Below are 16,688 nucleotides of genomic sequence, written 5' to 3' on the forward strand. Positions count from 1 at the left end.
TCTGCAGATGCCTCTCTGGGGTATTGCTGCAAACTGGACCAGCAAAATTGCAATTTCCTTTCCTCCCCATCTCCAGTTCAGACCATATCCCTGGAGGCAATCTACATGCACAATTACACAGCCACTTCTACTTAAGCATCTAGATAAATGGTAAGGGCCTCTCTAAATATTTGCCTCCAAAGGAAATGTATTTTGGGATTCCATCCCAAACCTCAACTTCAGTAGGCAAAGTCCAGCAAGATTCAATGTAACCACATGCCAGCAGTTTCAATCAAAATAGCAACAGAAACTTCACTGTAGGATCCCCAACTGGATTTCACACGAGACACAGTGTAAAATGCCAATCTGACAAAAAAATCTCTTCATTGATAATATACCCATTGCTTATAATTTTAATACAGCCCAATATTAATGAATGTGAATAGATGAATCAACTTGTATAAATGCAAATAAAGCCTACATATACTCTAACTTCAGGTGGCTGCTAAAACCCTTTCTTCCTTAAGACCTGCACCAGGTATAAGAAATTCCCTGTTTAACTTCTCTCTACTTTAAAAAAAAAAAAATCCTTGGCTTGGCAGAGTCATTTCTATCACCTTGCAATTTCTATGCTTTTCTTTCAAAGTCACATTTTTCACAGACCCTAGGACCTTCAGGTCTGAGGAACATCATACAACTCCAGTGAAGAAAATTCGCTGAGAAAAACTTGCAATTTTCAACACCTGTACTGCCCAATTTGGTGCTTTTAAATTTAAACAGGAACTAAAGAACTGCCTTGGTCTGGGGCCACGTGTTGTCCCACTTCCTCCTGTAACATTGATCTCAGTGTCTCACCTCTCACAGTAATCTCCAAGATATTTCCAATACACATTTCCCTCTTTGTGGAAGATTTTTTACTGTTTCTCATGTAATTCATTTGTTCTTCCTTCAAAATTGCGATTTCCTTGCAACACCCACATGAAAACACCTTTGTAGCTCCACAGCACATCTACCACATGCCCTTTCCACTCATTTCCTCTTCCAAACCTCTGCTGGTTTCCCATTTTCATTATTTGTCTAACCTTCTACACCTGATATATTAAGGAAAATAAATTTACACAATCACGTGAATGCTTTTGCAAACACATGCAGGGTAGTTTTTGCCTTTAGTCTCACATTTTCTCCATCCTGCTCCTTTCCACCACCTGAAGCCATTAGTCATTTTCAAACCACATTCACAAATGAGTGGGTAGTAGGTTTCAAGGATAATTAAGTTCATAGACATTTTGTGATCATGAATACAGCTGGAAAAGTGGGAATCACGATATTTTTCCACTGTGCAAACCCATATTGTGAACCTTTACCTTATGAGACACCAGGAGAAGATGAAGAGCTTTGAAACACCTCACTCACAGGAGAAAAACACTGGTGCTAACTTTTTTTTTTTTTTAAACACTAAAGTCAATCAACTTCAATGCTCTGATCTATATAGGATGTAAAGTTTTCCTAAGACAAGGCATGAAAAGGCTACTGGTTCTTTTCACACTTTTTTAAACCAGTGTTTGACATAAATAATCTAACGGCTCTGAAATGTGACTTTGTTTATACACATGTAATGTAGGCTGCAACACACATGCATGTGTGTACACTTTTATGAATTGAGACCTAATTAGCATTTTTAACAGCATCAGCATCTTTCAGAATGAAAAAATAAGTTCTATTATTAAACACTCATTCATGAACCCACCCTGAAGGACTCTTAGAAAAACCAACCACATTAACATAGCACAGCTAATTCCATCACAGAATTAAAAAATAATACAATTAAACAGCTATTAATAGTTACAACTACTGATTTCACATGAAGAAAAATCCTTCAAAAACAATTAAAAATTTGCAAAGGAGATGCATACCCTCAGTATTTCTACATTATCAACTATTTTGTCCTCATACGCTTTAGCCTCCTCATCAGTCTTCTTCATGTAACATTAAGGGGAAATAATACATAGAAATAACAATTTCACTTTAAAAAGTTGCAATTTGGACAAATTCAGAATGCGATTAGTAAAAGCATAACCCAAACCAAAAATTAATCCTATTTCACCATTAGTTATAGTACTGAGATATTTTATAACAATTAACACTGTGAGAGGTTTAAAACCAATATCATAGTTATTTTAGCATCCTAACAAGGGAAAACATCCTCAGAGCCTTTTGATTAAACATAATAGTCCAAAATCTTTCAGAGAGAGAGGCAACCAAAGCAGTAATATAATGCAGTCTTCAAAGGCAACATACTGAGGTCAAATAAAAATCTGAATGCACAATACTGTTGTATATACACTGCCTAAGCCATCTAAGGTTCACAGTTCTAGGCTTTCATGAAACAAACATTTCATTTGTATTTCTAATGGAACTGCTTTATGTAGAGTCAGGGAAGAATGCAGTAAAATTCACACTGGACAAAGGAATTCTTTAAATGAGTGCTCTATTAAACATCTACAGCTGTTCCAGGAGCACAATACAGTTAAGTACCATAGCATTCTGAGGCAGCACTTACTGACAGGTTTGGTATACAACTCAAACCAGCAAAAAGGGAAATGCATAAAGGAAACAAGATTCAAAGGTTTAAGGCTGAAACCCAGCTGATAAATAGTGCAATACTGGTGTGGTGAGTAAAGAAACGCTAAAGTCTTTTATTTCTTTTTGCTTGGGTTTCATTTGTTTACTCCCACTGTCTTGTGTATAAAGCAGATTTACCCTGTCAGGACAAGTAATAACCAAGCACAGCTAACAGGACTGTATGAAGTCTCTAATAAAGGAGACTCTAAACCAGTAACACTTTCTTTGTAAGTAAGAAGTTATGGGCCTTCAAACAACGTGCCTCTTTACTAAAACTACAAAACAGTCACACCATAAACATCACCAGGGCTCATTCACCAAAAACAAAGAGGCAAAGAAACGCAGCTGGATACATTCTACCTACAATGGAAGGAAATGTATGCATTGAGTACGTCACCACGGTGAAAAGAAGGACATCCATTTTGGTGTGGGGAGTGTTCTCCTACTACAATGCTTTACACAATGCACACTTAAACGGTGTGCTAAACCTGAACACCCAGATTTGCTCAGTCATAAACCAAGACCATTTACATCATTGCAGGCTGCACTTCTCTGATGCATCAAAGCATCACCAAAAAAATTCCATGGTGTAAGCCTTGGAGATCCTGCTGATGCTGTCAGCCACTGAAGCATTCAAATGTCCTTAACTTCAGGAACAGATTTTATTCTTATTTAATAGGATTTCTGAATGGATACGACTGCTTCACAGAATTGCAGCAATTCATGCCCGTACCAAAATAATTTGCCCACCTGAGGTTTAGAAGTTATAGGATTACACCCCAGTAGTCTGTGAACAACCCTAAAAGCAGACCTAGACTTGCCAAAAAGGCCTTTTACTGTGAAAGTTTACATATTTTTTATTTCTATCAGCAATTTTACCATATATTTTATATAACCAACAATTTCTAGCTACAGTTAGGTTTTTTGTTCACCTTCTTTTTCCATTTTATTCATGTACCATGTGTCCAGACAGCAGTGGTAAGTTAATGAGACTGATGCACATTTGTTAGCCTGCTAGCTTTTCTCTGGCCACAGCACTGAAAGTCTTGAATACAAAAATCTATCTCCACAAAATCTCCTTGTTTCTCCTACTTAGACTGCAGTGTAATCTGCAGCAGCAGTTCAAGGTTTTTATTCCCAAAAAGGGGATAGTGCTAGTATGAAAAACAAGAGCTACAGAAGAGTTGCTATGAAAGACATATTGAATCTCTGCCCACACAGATGGCTGAGTCAAACAGTACACTAAAAAAATCCAGTGGTGCTTGACAAATCCTAATTCACGACTATTGAAACCTGTGACACAACAACAGACGCAAAATGTTGTAGTAGTTATCTCATGGGAAGTTGACTGTATTTTCTTAAATTCTTAAAAGAAAAAAAAAAGCTTCCACATTATCTTACTGTCTCTTTAATGAGGACTCAGGTAGCCCTAAAAACAACCAATCCCTCCTCACTACTATTCTCTAAGTCTGCATTTATATTTTATACAGATATTAGTCCTATTGTTAAGATCCAAAATGTTCTCCTGATGCTGCATAAGATATATGGTATAAGGAGTCCTTGCTCCAGATAACATGGCCCACACACTAGACTAGACAGGAAGAAGCCCAGAAGCACAACTAAGAATTCTATTCTTGCTTCATGCAATCTGCAGGAAATACAGATTTCCAGGGATTTTGGTTGGCAAAGACAACTGAATGTGGTGAAGGTGAATGAAGAGAACATATCAAACCAGGAACAAAGTGGAAGATGACATCACCAGAAGTTTGTGCTGGCAGAGCAAGGAGAGAAATGGGAAGAGACAGAGCTCATGAAGCTGCCATCAAATGTCACCTCAGTCCGGGTTTACTAAGGATCCTTCCTCTTCCACAAAGAACAATACAGTTCTTCCCAGTCAAGACTACAGTAATGAGCTGTACCTGTTAATTCCAGCTGTCCCATGAAAGAAAAACATATGATGTACAGTGGGACTTGAAGAGGAACAATGAGGTGCTTAAAGGATTTGTAAAAGCCTTTTGCTCCCAAGGCTGTCTTCACTTTGCAGCAGCTTCTAACTCATTAGGAGACAAACTCAACACTCAGAGTTGTGCCATCTTCTGAAGAAGATACAACCTTCTGTCTGCCTGTCAGGTGGTCTGCTAATATCTAGGAGAAAATCTACTGGATGAATCTGATCACTCAGGAATTCAGGACTCATCATGATTTCAGTACTGCAACTGATAGATATTAGCAAACCAGTAGAAAAGAAATGAGCTGAGAACAAAACCTGGCTGTGTCCTAACAGAGAGAAAGCTACTTATAAGCCTTGGTGAATGCTTTAAACTTGGGGCTCAGAAGAATTTTCTGGGATCCCTATGATAATCATTGCTTTCCAGTTGATGCTTGCCTCTAGACAACAAGTGGGAAGTGTTCACTGGTGTCATTGAAGATGCAAGTAACATGGTAAAATCCTAACAGAATTTTGTTAAAGATGGAAAAAAGTAACTTCAGCTCTCCAAATCCTTGAGGTGTTCTTGTTCCTTTTAGATCACGAAAGCCATGGATGGATAATGTATACATAATTCAGAAATTGCAGAGGCAGTGAATACCAACACATCCACACACAAAGCAACATTTTACAAAGTGTTTTTCAGGTGGATTGTAAATGTGTGGTCTAAGAATGAAACCTTAATCAGGATTAACAGAAATAAATATGCCTAATTTCAATTCCAATTAAATGTGCAGATACTATTTGACATACTAGTGCATAGAAAAAAATATTTTCATGAGGTTGGAAATAGCTTTATGCCAAAAAATTGAACACATTCACAGTGCAAATCCACAGTAGTGAATTTTAATGAGTAATCCTAATTTAACTACACATTTTTAAATATTTCTCACCAGGATGGAGTGAATCAGCCCTATAAAAGGCAGAAGAATTTCCAGGAATCTGACACATCAGAGAAGAAGGAAGATAAAGAAAGGTGACATATATTACTATTCCAAAGAATACAACTTTCATGAATTACAGGAGTAAAGACTGAACAGAACTCCAGCAATTTACCTGGAAGTCTAGAAGACCTGATTGACTGTAATTCCTGGGAAGTATCACAGGAAATATTTCAATGCCAAGTTGCTTTGATCAGGTAAGTAGTTTCTTGCTATAGCCTGAAGTGTGGGTTTCCATCTGTCTAAATTATGTTCAGAGTCAAGTAGAAACGCATCACCCTTTCACAAAAGACTCATGGGTTTTCAAGGCACCGATCTTGTCAGGAAATTTGCTCAGAAGATTTTTAAGATTAGGGAGAAAGTATAAAACAAAAGGTTTTAAAGCTATGAAGTCTCCTGAAAGAGGATACATTTTGTGGGCTGAGAAAGTAACAGGAAGTTAAAATTAGACTCAAATGTATCAGTGTGCTGACAGTTTCCTTACAGCATGTCATAGGAGAGTTATTTCATGCTCCTCAAAATCCTCAGACAACTTTTTTTGAAAACAGAATTCTCTTTTAAGATTTCCAGCTCATAAATGAAACTAAACCAAAACACTTTTAAAGCCTGGCAATAAAAGCTACTCTAATTTTCAGTAAAACTCAATTTCTGACATACATCTGGAAGTAGGACTGCTCCAGGCAAAGACCTGGAACAAAGAGTGTCCTTGGATCGGCCCTGCACTCGTAGCACTGCAAGACTACAGTGAAAATAACTCAGCAAATCACAACTCTTACACTCCTTTACATAATTGTGCCAGGCCTAACAAAGTCCTTAAAGATCTTAAGCGTCCCACAGAAACATCATAAACAGAGCACTCACTACAGCAACAAGTGAAGCACAACCTGTATGGTGTTGTCACCATTCCCTATGTATAAAACCCTATCACTGCAAGTCTATGCAAGTTGGAGCTGCTGCCAGCTGCTTTTCCCAGACATGACCTCAAAATCCACTGCACAAGGACAGCCTAGCAGGGCAATGGGGTGGACAACCCTAACAGCCACTTCATTCATCCTAATGGTTTGCTCTCCCCTCTCACAACCTAAGATGGAACTGGTACTAGAAAACAACCAAAAAACTAAGATTTGGGGTCTAGATTTGATAGTAACAGGTGTGCAGAATAAAATTAAATCCATGTTTCTAACTTATACTAATCAATTTTTTAAATCTTTCTATCTCCCCCTAGTGGCCCCAATACTTTCTTAGAAGGTATACAAGAAGCAGAATCATATTGATCTCCAGATGTTCCCACTTCCTGAGAAAAATGTGGTTATTGGCCTACCTTCATCCTTCACCACTTTGGGATCTTCACAAATGAAGAAGAACAAACTTTACCAAAATACTCAGATGCTCATAAATCAGAAAATTCTTAAAATGTTTTAGAAAACATTTCTTAGAACCAGGTGTTTAGATCTTCAAAAGAACTTTCCTGGAAATCAGAAGCTTTCTTTGGACACTCAAGACAGCACTGCTGAAAGTGTGAAATCACAATAATTTCCCTCATTTTTGACTTCTTGGAATTCCTGGGTCTGATCAGCTGTCATTTCATTTCAGCTAAATGCAAAAGTACATGCAATGCACAGTACTGCAGTGACACACCAGTCCTCAGATACAGATGTTTTCTAGCATTAATAACTACCTTCTTCCTGAATTCCCATTATTAAATTTATATTTAGTTGCAAAAAACCCATTGTACTTCAATGCGTTAAATGTGTGTACATATATATAAAACTTACTTCTGAACAACAGACTATTAAAAAAAGAACTCAAAACCCCATCAAACAAACAACCAAAACCCAAAACGAACTTTGAGTTCTTACTAACCAACAGTCTTTAATCATGACCACAGCTTCAATGAGAAACCACACAAGATTATTTCTCAATTGAAATCTGTGGCAAAAAATGACTCATCTATGTAAAAGAATACCTTTTTCTACTGTTCTTTCTGTTTCAAACCCAGTATGATATGTTGCTTTCTGTCAATAACAATTTTGCAGGGAGAAAAAGTGAAGCCTATAGATATTCCAAGCACTAACAGGTTAGAGACAGAGCTAAAAATATGCTCCAAATTTTCAAGTCTCAATACTAAACTCTTTCCACGAGCCACAAATTCTCTACACACTGACGTTAGACAGCTAAAGAAAAATTTAGGAGCCAACTTTAGGTTCTCTGGGTTTCAAACTTGGGGAAGGGCTAGAGAGGAAGTAGAAAAGAAGAAGCAATGGTAGCTGCAATCTCCTGAACAAAACAAAGAGCTTGTAGTCTGCCTTAAGAAATGAAAAAGATTCAGGCCTCACCTAAACCATTCATATGGAAATCATCTATGGGAGAGTAGTTGGTTTTCCTCAGGAAAACAAAACACACAGCAGTAAACCAAGTAATTCTGTTGGATTTAAAAAGTTACACAAAGATCATACTCTGAACAAAACTTCAGCTGCTGGAAACAAAATAAGATACACCTTTAAATCAAGATAAGCATTTTATTTTCTCTGATGAAAATCCACTGGGATGCATTATATAAAGACTTACACATAGACTAATTTCAACCACTTTAGGAATTTCAATGATCATCTTAAATACCTGCGTATTATTCTTGCTATAATTAGAAAAAGTCACTACAAATGTAGCAAAAGCACTTCAGTCCTGGTCCCACATATGACCTAGGTAACAGAGGTTAAAGTGTAGAGCACTACCTCTAGAAAATCAGAAGTATTTCACTGCTATTTAAAAAAACCTAAAACACAACATGCATGTTTGTACACACACACACACACTCTGGAATTATATGTTGACATCCATAAAATGAAAAGTATGATCAGTTTTGTGAACTTGATAGTATCAAAGCAATTAATCTGGTTTATGCAGGTTAAACTGCTGCTTTGTATTAGTAATGTCCTCCTGTTGCTTACATATGTTGAGTATATATGTGTAGGGTCACAGTGCATTTGAAGGTACTGTATCGAAAAGCTAATCTGAATTGCATGCTGACCTAAAAAAAAAGAATTGGTACAAACATCCCCTAGGAACATATGAATGAATTCTAATTCTGCTTCCATCCAGTTTCTATGTTACATTTTGTAAAGAAGTTGGAGCTTGTTCATGCGTGTGATCTGGTTACCTGTGAGACATTTGGGAGATTTTACCTGTCCAACCAAGCCAGAAGACTTTTTGCTGCTCCAATGAGATCCACTACTGATGTCAGAAAATCATTCGGCAATTTGCGACTGGTCCTTCCATCATAGTGACCACTCCTCCTCCTCCCAGTAATGAAGTTCTGCAGATTTTTGGCAGATGCATTCAGTTTGTGAGAAAGGGTTTTTAGATTTTCTGTTTCCAAACCATAGTTCTCCATTGGAAAAAAAAAAAAAAAGAAAAGAAAAGAAAGTTAGCTTTACAGATGAACAGAAGAACCAAGAACAGCAAAACTGATCTTCTACTTCATTGCTAGTAATTAAGGCAGAAATACACCCACTCAGTAGTTTTTAAATGTATAGAATGTTCTGTTTCTGAAGTGCATAAAAAGAGAACAAAAGAAGAGCAAAATTATGAGTGATCCTTAGCTTGTTCTAAGTGTACTGAGAAAAACATCTCAAAGAAAAAACCTAGTCTGGAAAGCTGTTCTTCAAAGCAGTGCATCACTGTCAGTAGATCACCAGAATCACAGAATGGTGTGGGTTGGAAGGGACCTTCAAGACCATTTCCTTCTAACACCCCTGCCACTTGCACAGACACCCTTCACTAGAGCAGAGCCCCATCCAAGCTGGCCTTGATCAGAGGGTTCTCTCTGTAGACCTGATGATAAGGGATTGGTATCTCGTGTCCATACTCACAACAACTCCTCAGACACACCTGGCACCAGGCCTTGCAACAAGCAGAAGTATGCAGCATGGACATGGTGCAGGACTAACTTGGTTTTGTTGGCTTCAAAGACCTAAGTAAGTTAATTAGCATACTTAAATTCTGTTTTAGCAGTAAAGGACCACAACAGTCACATACCAGAGAACACAGTGCTGCCCTGCACAACCTCTATCCTCTATTATTCACTCACTTAAAGTCAATTTTTAAACTTTGTTTCTATTTAAGAGTCACTCACTTAAATTACATTCCTTAGCTGTGCAGAAGAGACATAAACAATTATGCAGAAATATTAACAAAAAGTAGTAACAAACAATATTAAACAGCAGTTGGAAATCCTTCAAAAGTACAAGCGTTACCAAAACAGCCCTCAAGAATGCCCTGATTTAATGTTCAATTACAATATAATAAAGTACCATCAGTGATTTGTCATTTCTATAAAAGATTTTTTTTCCACATACACAAAGAGTGATAGAGTTATTACAAAAAGTACTTATTTGCCTTTGCAAATGAATAAGCAGTTGCACAGACTTGAGTTTAGTACTCCTCTTCAGAGAATAATGGAATTTTGAAGGTTCTCACTTTAGCCACATCACAGGGTGATAGCATGGGGTGCTGAGAACTCACTCAGTAGACAATGAAATGGGCTACTCATTACAGAATATGGACCATTTCCTACCACAAACTATGAAGTAGAATGCACGAAGTCCCTCAGGTGCACACAGAAAAATCTACCTCCTAATGACACTCCCTGACCTCCCCAGCTCCCCCATGCTCCTGGTTTGCTTCCCATGCTGATCTGTCCACAAGGAGAGAAAGGAGAAGAGATACACTCATCAATGCTAATTTACGACTGCTGAAGCTTATTCACCTTAGTCTTCTTCTACTGGAATTCAGGGGGCACAGTGTGAGGTGGTGATAATATACAGCATTGTCTTGCTCCCAATCCAAACCATCTACTAAATGAATTTAATCCTCTCTTACTACACAGGGACTGTAGGAACACTATACTGAAGCCACTCCCAGCGAGCCCCCAGCCCTCCCACAACATCCTCTCCCATGCCAGGGGGCTCATGATGGAAAGGAGACACTACAGGACACAGCTCATCTGGCACCTCCCAGCCAGCTCTGTGTGCCTGTAAACTGAGCACACTTTGTGAGAAAGCTGCTCAACCAACAACCATCCTTCTGCAGCAAAAAATGCACTTTGGAACTCAGCTGAAGGGGCCACTGACCATATACTAAGATTGCACTTCATAAACCATTACTGGAACTTTTGTGAACATCCCTATCTTGGGCAAGGAAGGCTCTGCAGGCATGTTTCTCAACTACACAGATGTTGTCCCCTGCCACTACAATCAATCCCAATTAGACAAATTGTATGTTTGGGCAGTAACTTTTCTACCATGTACATATTTAAGAGCAATTATAAAACAGATAGCATTAGGTTATAAATAAAAAATTACAAGATGAAAACAATTAACTGGGATTGAAAAGAAAAATGTACTTTACTATGCAGCTAAATGGCTCATAACTAATAACTTATTAAATCGGTCCAAAATAAGAAGATAAACATCAGATAAAAATATATCTGTTTTTTCCTGCAGCTTTCTGCGGTTGGTCTGCTGAGGAAGCACGATGAAGGAGCGGGGGGGACTAAGCTGGAAAAAGATAACAGGTTTGTTCTTACTTCATTCTGCTTCTTGAGCATCTAGCTCATTTTGGCAAAATTAGTGGGGGAAGAAATAAATGAAAGATATTCTGGATGAATGATACATCACCAAAAATGTCTTAAAGACCAGCCACAAGCAAGCCCCAACAACACGGCACTCACACCCCCACACGTGGGGGCACAATCACAGGCTGCAGGCCAGCCACGGGCCTTCTCACAGGGCTGCTTTCTTTGCGACACACTGAAACGCTGAATTTCTTAATTCAGCAGGCTGTTCCTAAGGAGCTGAGTCTGATAATCCAAATATAAAACTAAGGTGGGTGAAGAGGGTGTGTGTGGGGAAGGTGCCATACAAGGCCAGGCACCTTCTTGTCACCCCAGCTGTGCCCCACACAGGGCCCACAGCCAGGAGAGACCATGCTGAGGCTGAGGCAGGATCCCAAAGGTCCTCAAGAGCCCAAGATTATTTCAACTCCCCCTCTTTTGCCATCTCCTCTTTGTCACCTTGTCTGTCCCTCACCTGCTCGGACAGGCAGGTGCTGGTTCCCAGCTTGTGCAGGCCGCCATGCCCACCCCAGAGGGAGCCCTGGCAGGCAGTGTACAGACCTGCAGTACCAGGAGAAAGTAAAGCACCAGAAGAAAAGAAAACCTGCAATATTGAACATTGCAGACCAAGCAAAACATTCAGGTTTTTTTGTACAACAGGAAAATAGGCTGCATTTATGTATACACTTCTTTGGAAAATCAGCTACAGAATCTAAGCGGCTTCCTCTTAATATCTAAGTGATGGCCACCTACAGTCACATTCTTTTTCAAAGGCTGTTTACCACCATCAGCTATGAGGGAAGGAAGAGGCACCACTAACAGATTCAAAGCCTGTTTTAACACATATTCATCAAATGTGTGTGTGTGTGTATGTGTGTGTGTTAACATAAAACACTGGGCCTAGGCCACATGTGAATTCAGTCTTACATGAGGATGGCACTGATTTTGGTAAAGCCTCCACCTGTAATATCATACAGATAAAGCCAGAGATGGAAAATACAGAGATAAATTTCAGGCAAAATACATTTCAGGGCAGCTGTATTTATTGAAGCTTTTAAGTAGAAGGATCCTAAAGCAGCAGCCAAGCTAACAAAATCCTCACTTTGTTTATCACTAATATTTCTGGCCCACGTTAAAAGCGACCAGAGCTGTGTGTTCTAATACTAGGAAAAAGCTTGCTTAAACAAAAAGTGCCAAGTTGAATCATACTTTATATTCAATAATCCACTATTAACAACACAGTTTTGTTAGAAAAGCACTGCATTTATTTTCAAGCACTGTAAGAAGATAATTGCAGGCAAAGGAGACAGTTCTTTGTTTTCCCCTAGTCTGCATTTAGCCAGCACTAACACGAGTTGTGCTTTCATTAGCCAAAATATATTCACAGTCACTGAAAGAGCCACAAAGAAATCCCTGCATGCCTGTAGAGATTCCGAGAAGCGATACAAGCCTAGGCATCCACTCCCCCAGTGAGAGGCCACAGAGTGTCTTCAGAGATACCCTGCCCCAACAGAAAAGGCTCTAATGAAGTCCCTTCTGGCAATCATAAAACAAGAACTTGATGAAGCTGAACTACACAGAGTAATAGCTTGTCAGCAGGTGTTTGAACTAAAGGTGGTGGGAGCTATTAATAGACATCTTACCTGCTAATTACTTTTCTGTGCCTTAACATGACAGCGTGAGTGAGGAATTGTAGCTCTTTTCTTCACATGCTGACATGCAACAGCTCTAATCACCACTGAGGAGTTTTGCTGGGTATTTTTGTGAGAAGAGCCAGCCTGGTCCCTCTGCAAGCCCATCCTTGCAGCAGCATACCAAGGGCAGGAAGAGAGTTCACAAACCAAATGTGAAAATAAAGCAAAATTTTCTTTAAATAGCTTGATCAATGTTCAGTAGTTGTGTTCCCTGCTTCCCTCAATCAAAAAAAAAAAGGTGAAATTTAGACCTCATCTCTTTCCTGTGTTAAATTCACCTGATTCTGGATGGCAGGAAGTGCATCTGAGACTTTTAGCACAGCTGAAAAGTAAAGTGTTCCAAACTCGAACAGTGCTAACTAATCTCTGCTGGCTTAGACAGACTGTCTAGAAGATGCCAGGACTTTACTTTAGGGTATTTTTATACTGCCCATTGCAATTGCAAGGCCATCTCTGCTACCTAAATGAGCCAAGCTCAGATCTGAACACAGTACAATGTGCAACACAGACATAACCACAGTCCCATTAACAAATCCAGAAATCCCTTAGAACAGCTGCCTCGATCACAACTTTTATGCAACCATGAATATCTCTACGTCGCCAAGCACAAATGCTTGTATCAAGTTCAGGGACACTGTTTGACTCTTACAAACACTCCAAGACAGGGAAATGAACATATGGCCTCTCTGCCTACCTTCCTAAATCACTGTGTCTTTTCTTCAGCCCAGAAGACCGAAAACCTTGTGAAACAAAAGGCATGAAAGAATACGGCTGAAAACCATGCGGAGCAAAAGGCACGCAGAGACCGGTGTTCACTTCCGCTGAAGAGACCCAAGATGGGAACTGAAGGTGCTACTGGTAATACTGGTGCTTGTGGGCAAGAAGAAAATAAAAGCAGTATTTTCACCAGACAAGGGAGCAGATAGCAGTGCCTACAGTGATTAATTTCTGCTGCTCCTCTGCAGAAGGCAACCATGACTCTATAAACTGAAGAAGGTGAAGGTTTATTTTAATTTGGTAGCTATTTTTTGTAACATACACAAACAATATAATTTAAAGAAGAAAGAAAATGGCAACCATTTGAAAAGACAAATTTTATAGTCTAGATAGCTGTACTGAGCAATCAATTCTGTGTAAAGAAGTGCAACTTCTCAATTACATCTGATATATCTCAGTAATAAGGATAACTATCACAAGAATGAAATAATAAGTTTTCTCTCCAATGCAATAAAAAGTCATTTTTCACTTATTCACAGGACTTTTAGGCAAGAATAGCATATGGCTGCTAAGAAATGGACTTAAAATCACCTCAGGTGAGTTTAATTCTTCTCCTCACTATCTTTCGGTGCTTTTACCTTCCACACTTAATTATTGAGTATCCTTTCTGTTTGTATTGTTTATTTGTTTTTAAACAAACAACCTGGAAACAGTAAAGTTTCATAAGGTCCTCATTTCTTGAAAAGCCTGAGGAAGACTTTAAATGAATAATCAAACCAGCATCTCACAAGTATCACAGCACATGCAGTCATTTCAAAACCATGCCTGAAAATTAGTGGTGGACAAAAAATTCACCAAGAAAAGTTCCACCCTTCGCCTCTGAAGTTGATTTTAAAAATGAACAAAATGGATCTGAAACTCATTCTCCAAAACATTTGGCTGAACCCATCCCACAAAGTATGAGGCAGATAGCTTACCAGCCCAAAGCTGCTAGCAACTGATATCACAGCTTGTCATATGGAAGGTGCCTTATGTAACTTTATACCTCATCAGATCTGCCTACAACATATATTTCTAAAGGCCTTTCCTCCAGCGTCTCGAAATGTTAACACTAAGGTTATCTCTCCTTCAAATAGCACTGGCATATGGGGTAATTTAGAAGTGCACAACACATGATCCTAACACATCAGTTTCTTAAACACAGAATAAGTAGGTAAGGACAGAAACCCCAGATAGCTCAAATGACATTTATCATTTACTGCAATTATTAAACATACACTGATTAAAAGGCAAACCGTTTCAAAGAGTGTAAATATTTGTCCTAAATGTTTATAGTCAGAAGAACACTCAGGTGTGTGATACTTCTAGCCTTGCAGAACCCAGGAAAGATGACTATGAAGTCATCATCATTATCTCCTTGAAAAATGTCCTTCTTTTTCTACACGACAATCAAGGAACATGTCAAAAAGCCAAGCCAAGGCCATGCTTTGTAGCACTAATAGAGCAATTATATAAACTATTCTTTCTCTTATTCAATCAACAGCCTCTGAAAGACCAAATGCTCATTACTTTTTGGGGTTTTTTTTTAGTTTCTCATGTAATTTAGTCCCTAGCCTGCCAAATGCTCTTATTTCTCCATAATTTGAACTACCAGTTCCATATCCAGTTACACACATTTCCAAAGTCTTAAACAGCTAATCAGCAGTTCAAAATAATTGTTTGAAAAAGGAAATAAGTATTGTTATGAACACACTACCTTTTAAAAACATTTTACACTGTAACAGCTCTTTTTATCCAGTCTGCTTTTAACTGGGGGTTTACATGTCCCTCCTAACCCAAGCCACACTATGACTCTATGAACCAGGGTATGCATTTCATACTTGTCCAAACCTCCAAGCAGCCCAAAGGAAAAGAAAAACAAAACAAAACAAAAACAAAGAAAGAAAAGAAAAAACCACCAACAACAAAATCCACAATTAAAAAGTATCTAAGATCCATGACTGATTCTTGAGGCTGGTGGGAAGAAGGATGTTCACCCTTTGCATGCAGATGTATTTACTGCCTTTGGCACAAGATAGGGTTTACTGCAGTTCTGTGTAAAAGATTTGCTAACACATTTTCAATGTGATCTATATGAGCTATCAGAAACTCTTTAGCTCCTTAGCTTTATTGATCTGGTGATGGACTTCAGGATTTCCTGCACTGCAGTTAGATTAGCTCAGGCTGAGGACAGGGAGGCATATGATAAATGATATATAAGCAGAACTTTAACTTGCAATGGGCAATAGTGAAAACGGTAAGTAATTTTTCTGCTATGAGCATTCAGATACTAGCAGTAAATTCCACCTTCAGTACATATAAATCTCCATTCTGAAATGAAGCCTACTTCATTTAGCACCAGAATGATTAAGTCTAATATTCACCGTTACTGACAAAACAGTTTTAAGATCTGACTAGTGATAAGTGCAAAAAAAATATTTCTGTGTGAGAAATGGCAGGAAGATGAAATTAAGATAAAAAGCATAATTCTTAAAAGGAATTAAATCATTCATGGGTAAAGCAGGTCTATTTTTTACATTCATTTGCATATCAATGTTTTGTGTTAGTGGCAAATGGTAAGTAATTTCATGCTGTTAGTGCACACCAATGTTTTCTCTGCCAAATAATAATGCTATTTCATCTGCTGCAATCTTCTAGCTTTACAGATTCAAATATAGTGTGCAATAAATTCCTGTACAGCCATAGCAGATTTAACTAACTAGCATGAAACTAGTACTGAAACTAGTATGCTCTACAAAGCAAAATTTGTTTTGTTTTATTTTTTAACTAAACTCTATTCTACACAAATTAAGATTCCCTGAAGAATTATTTTGCAAATTCACAGGGACTTCATGAAGTTCTTTGTTAATGAAAAACTTCAAAGCATCCAAAAATTATTTTTGAAGCTTTTCAAATTCTTATAACAACACATCTACTTTAGGATCTCTGTTTAAAAATATTTGCAAAACCAAATTAAACTAATTTAAAATTCATGCATACACAATGAACATGGTATTTAGGAAAGCAAAAAAAAAAAAGAAGAATCTTCATCTGGCATCTCATTTATCAAGGCATTGTGGTAAACTAGATCATTTTCT

At 38.2% G+C, this 16,688-nt stretch overlaps 1 protein-coding gene across 6 annotated transcripts in view; it reads right to left on the minus strand.

Moving 5' to 3' along the window:
* Positions 1 to 16,688, minus strand: part of CNKSR2 (connector enhancer of kinase suppressor of Ras 2) — a 207,641-nt gene that overhangs the window by 150,473 nt on the left and 40,480 nt on the right. For all 6 annotated transcript variants that reach the window (XM_030960095.1, XM_030960123.1, XM_030960114.1 and 3 more), the window contains exon 3: positions 8,712 to 8,914. In XM_030960095.1, coding sequence (XP_030815955.1) covers positions 8,712 to 8,914 — 203 coding nt within the window. The remainder of the gene's footprint in view (positions 1 to 8,711; positions 8,915 to 16,688) is intronic.

Source organism: Camarhynchus parvulus, chromosome 1 (assembly GCF_901933205.1).
Source record: "Camarhynchus parvulus chromosome 1, STF_HiC, whole genome shotgun sequence".
NCBI lineage: Eukaryota > Metazoa > Chordata > Aves > Passeriformes > Thraupidae > Camarhynchus > Camarhynchus parvulus.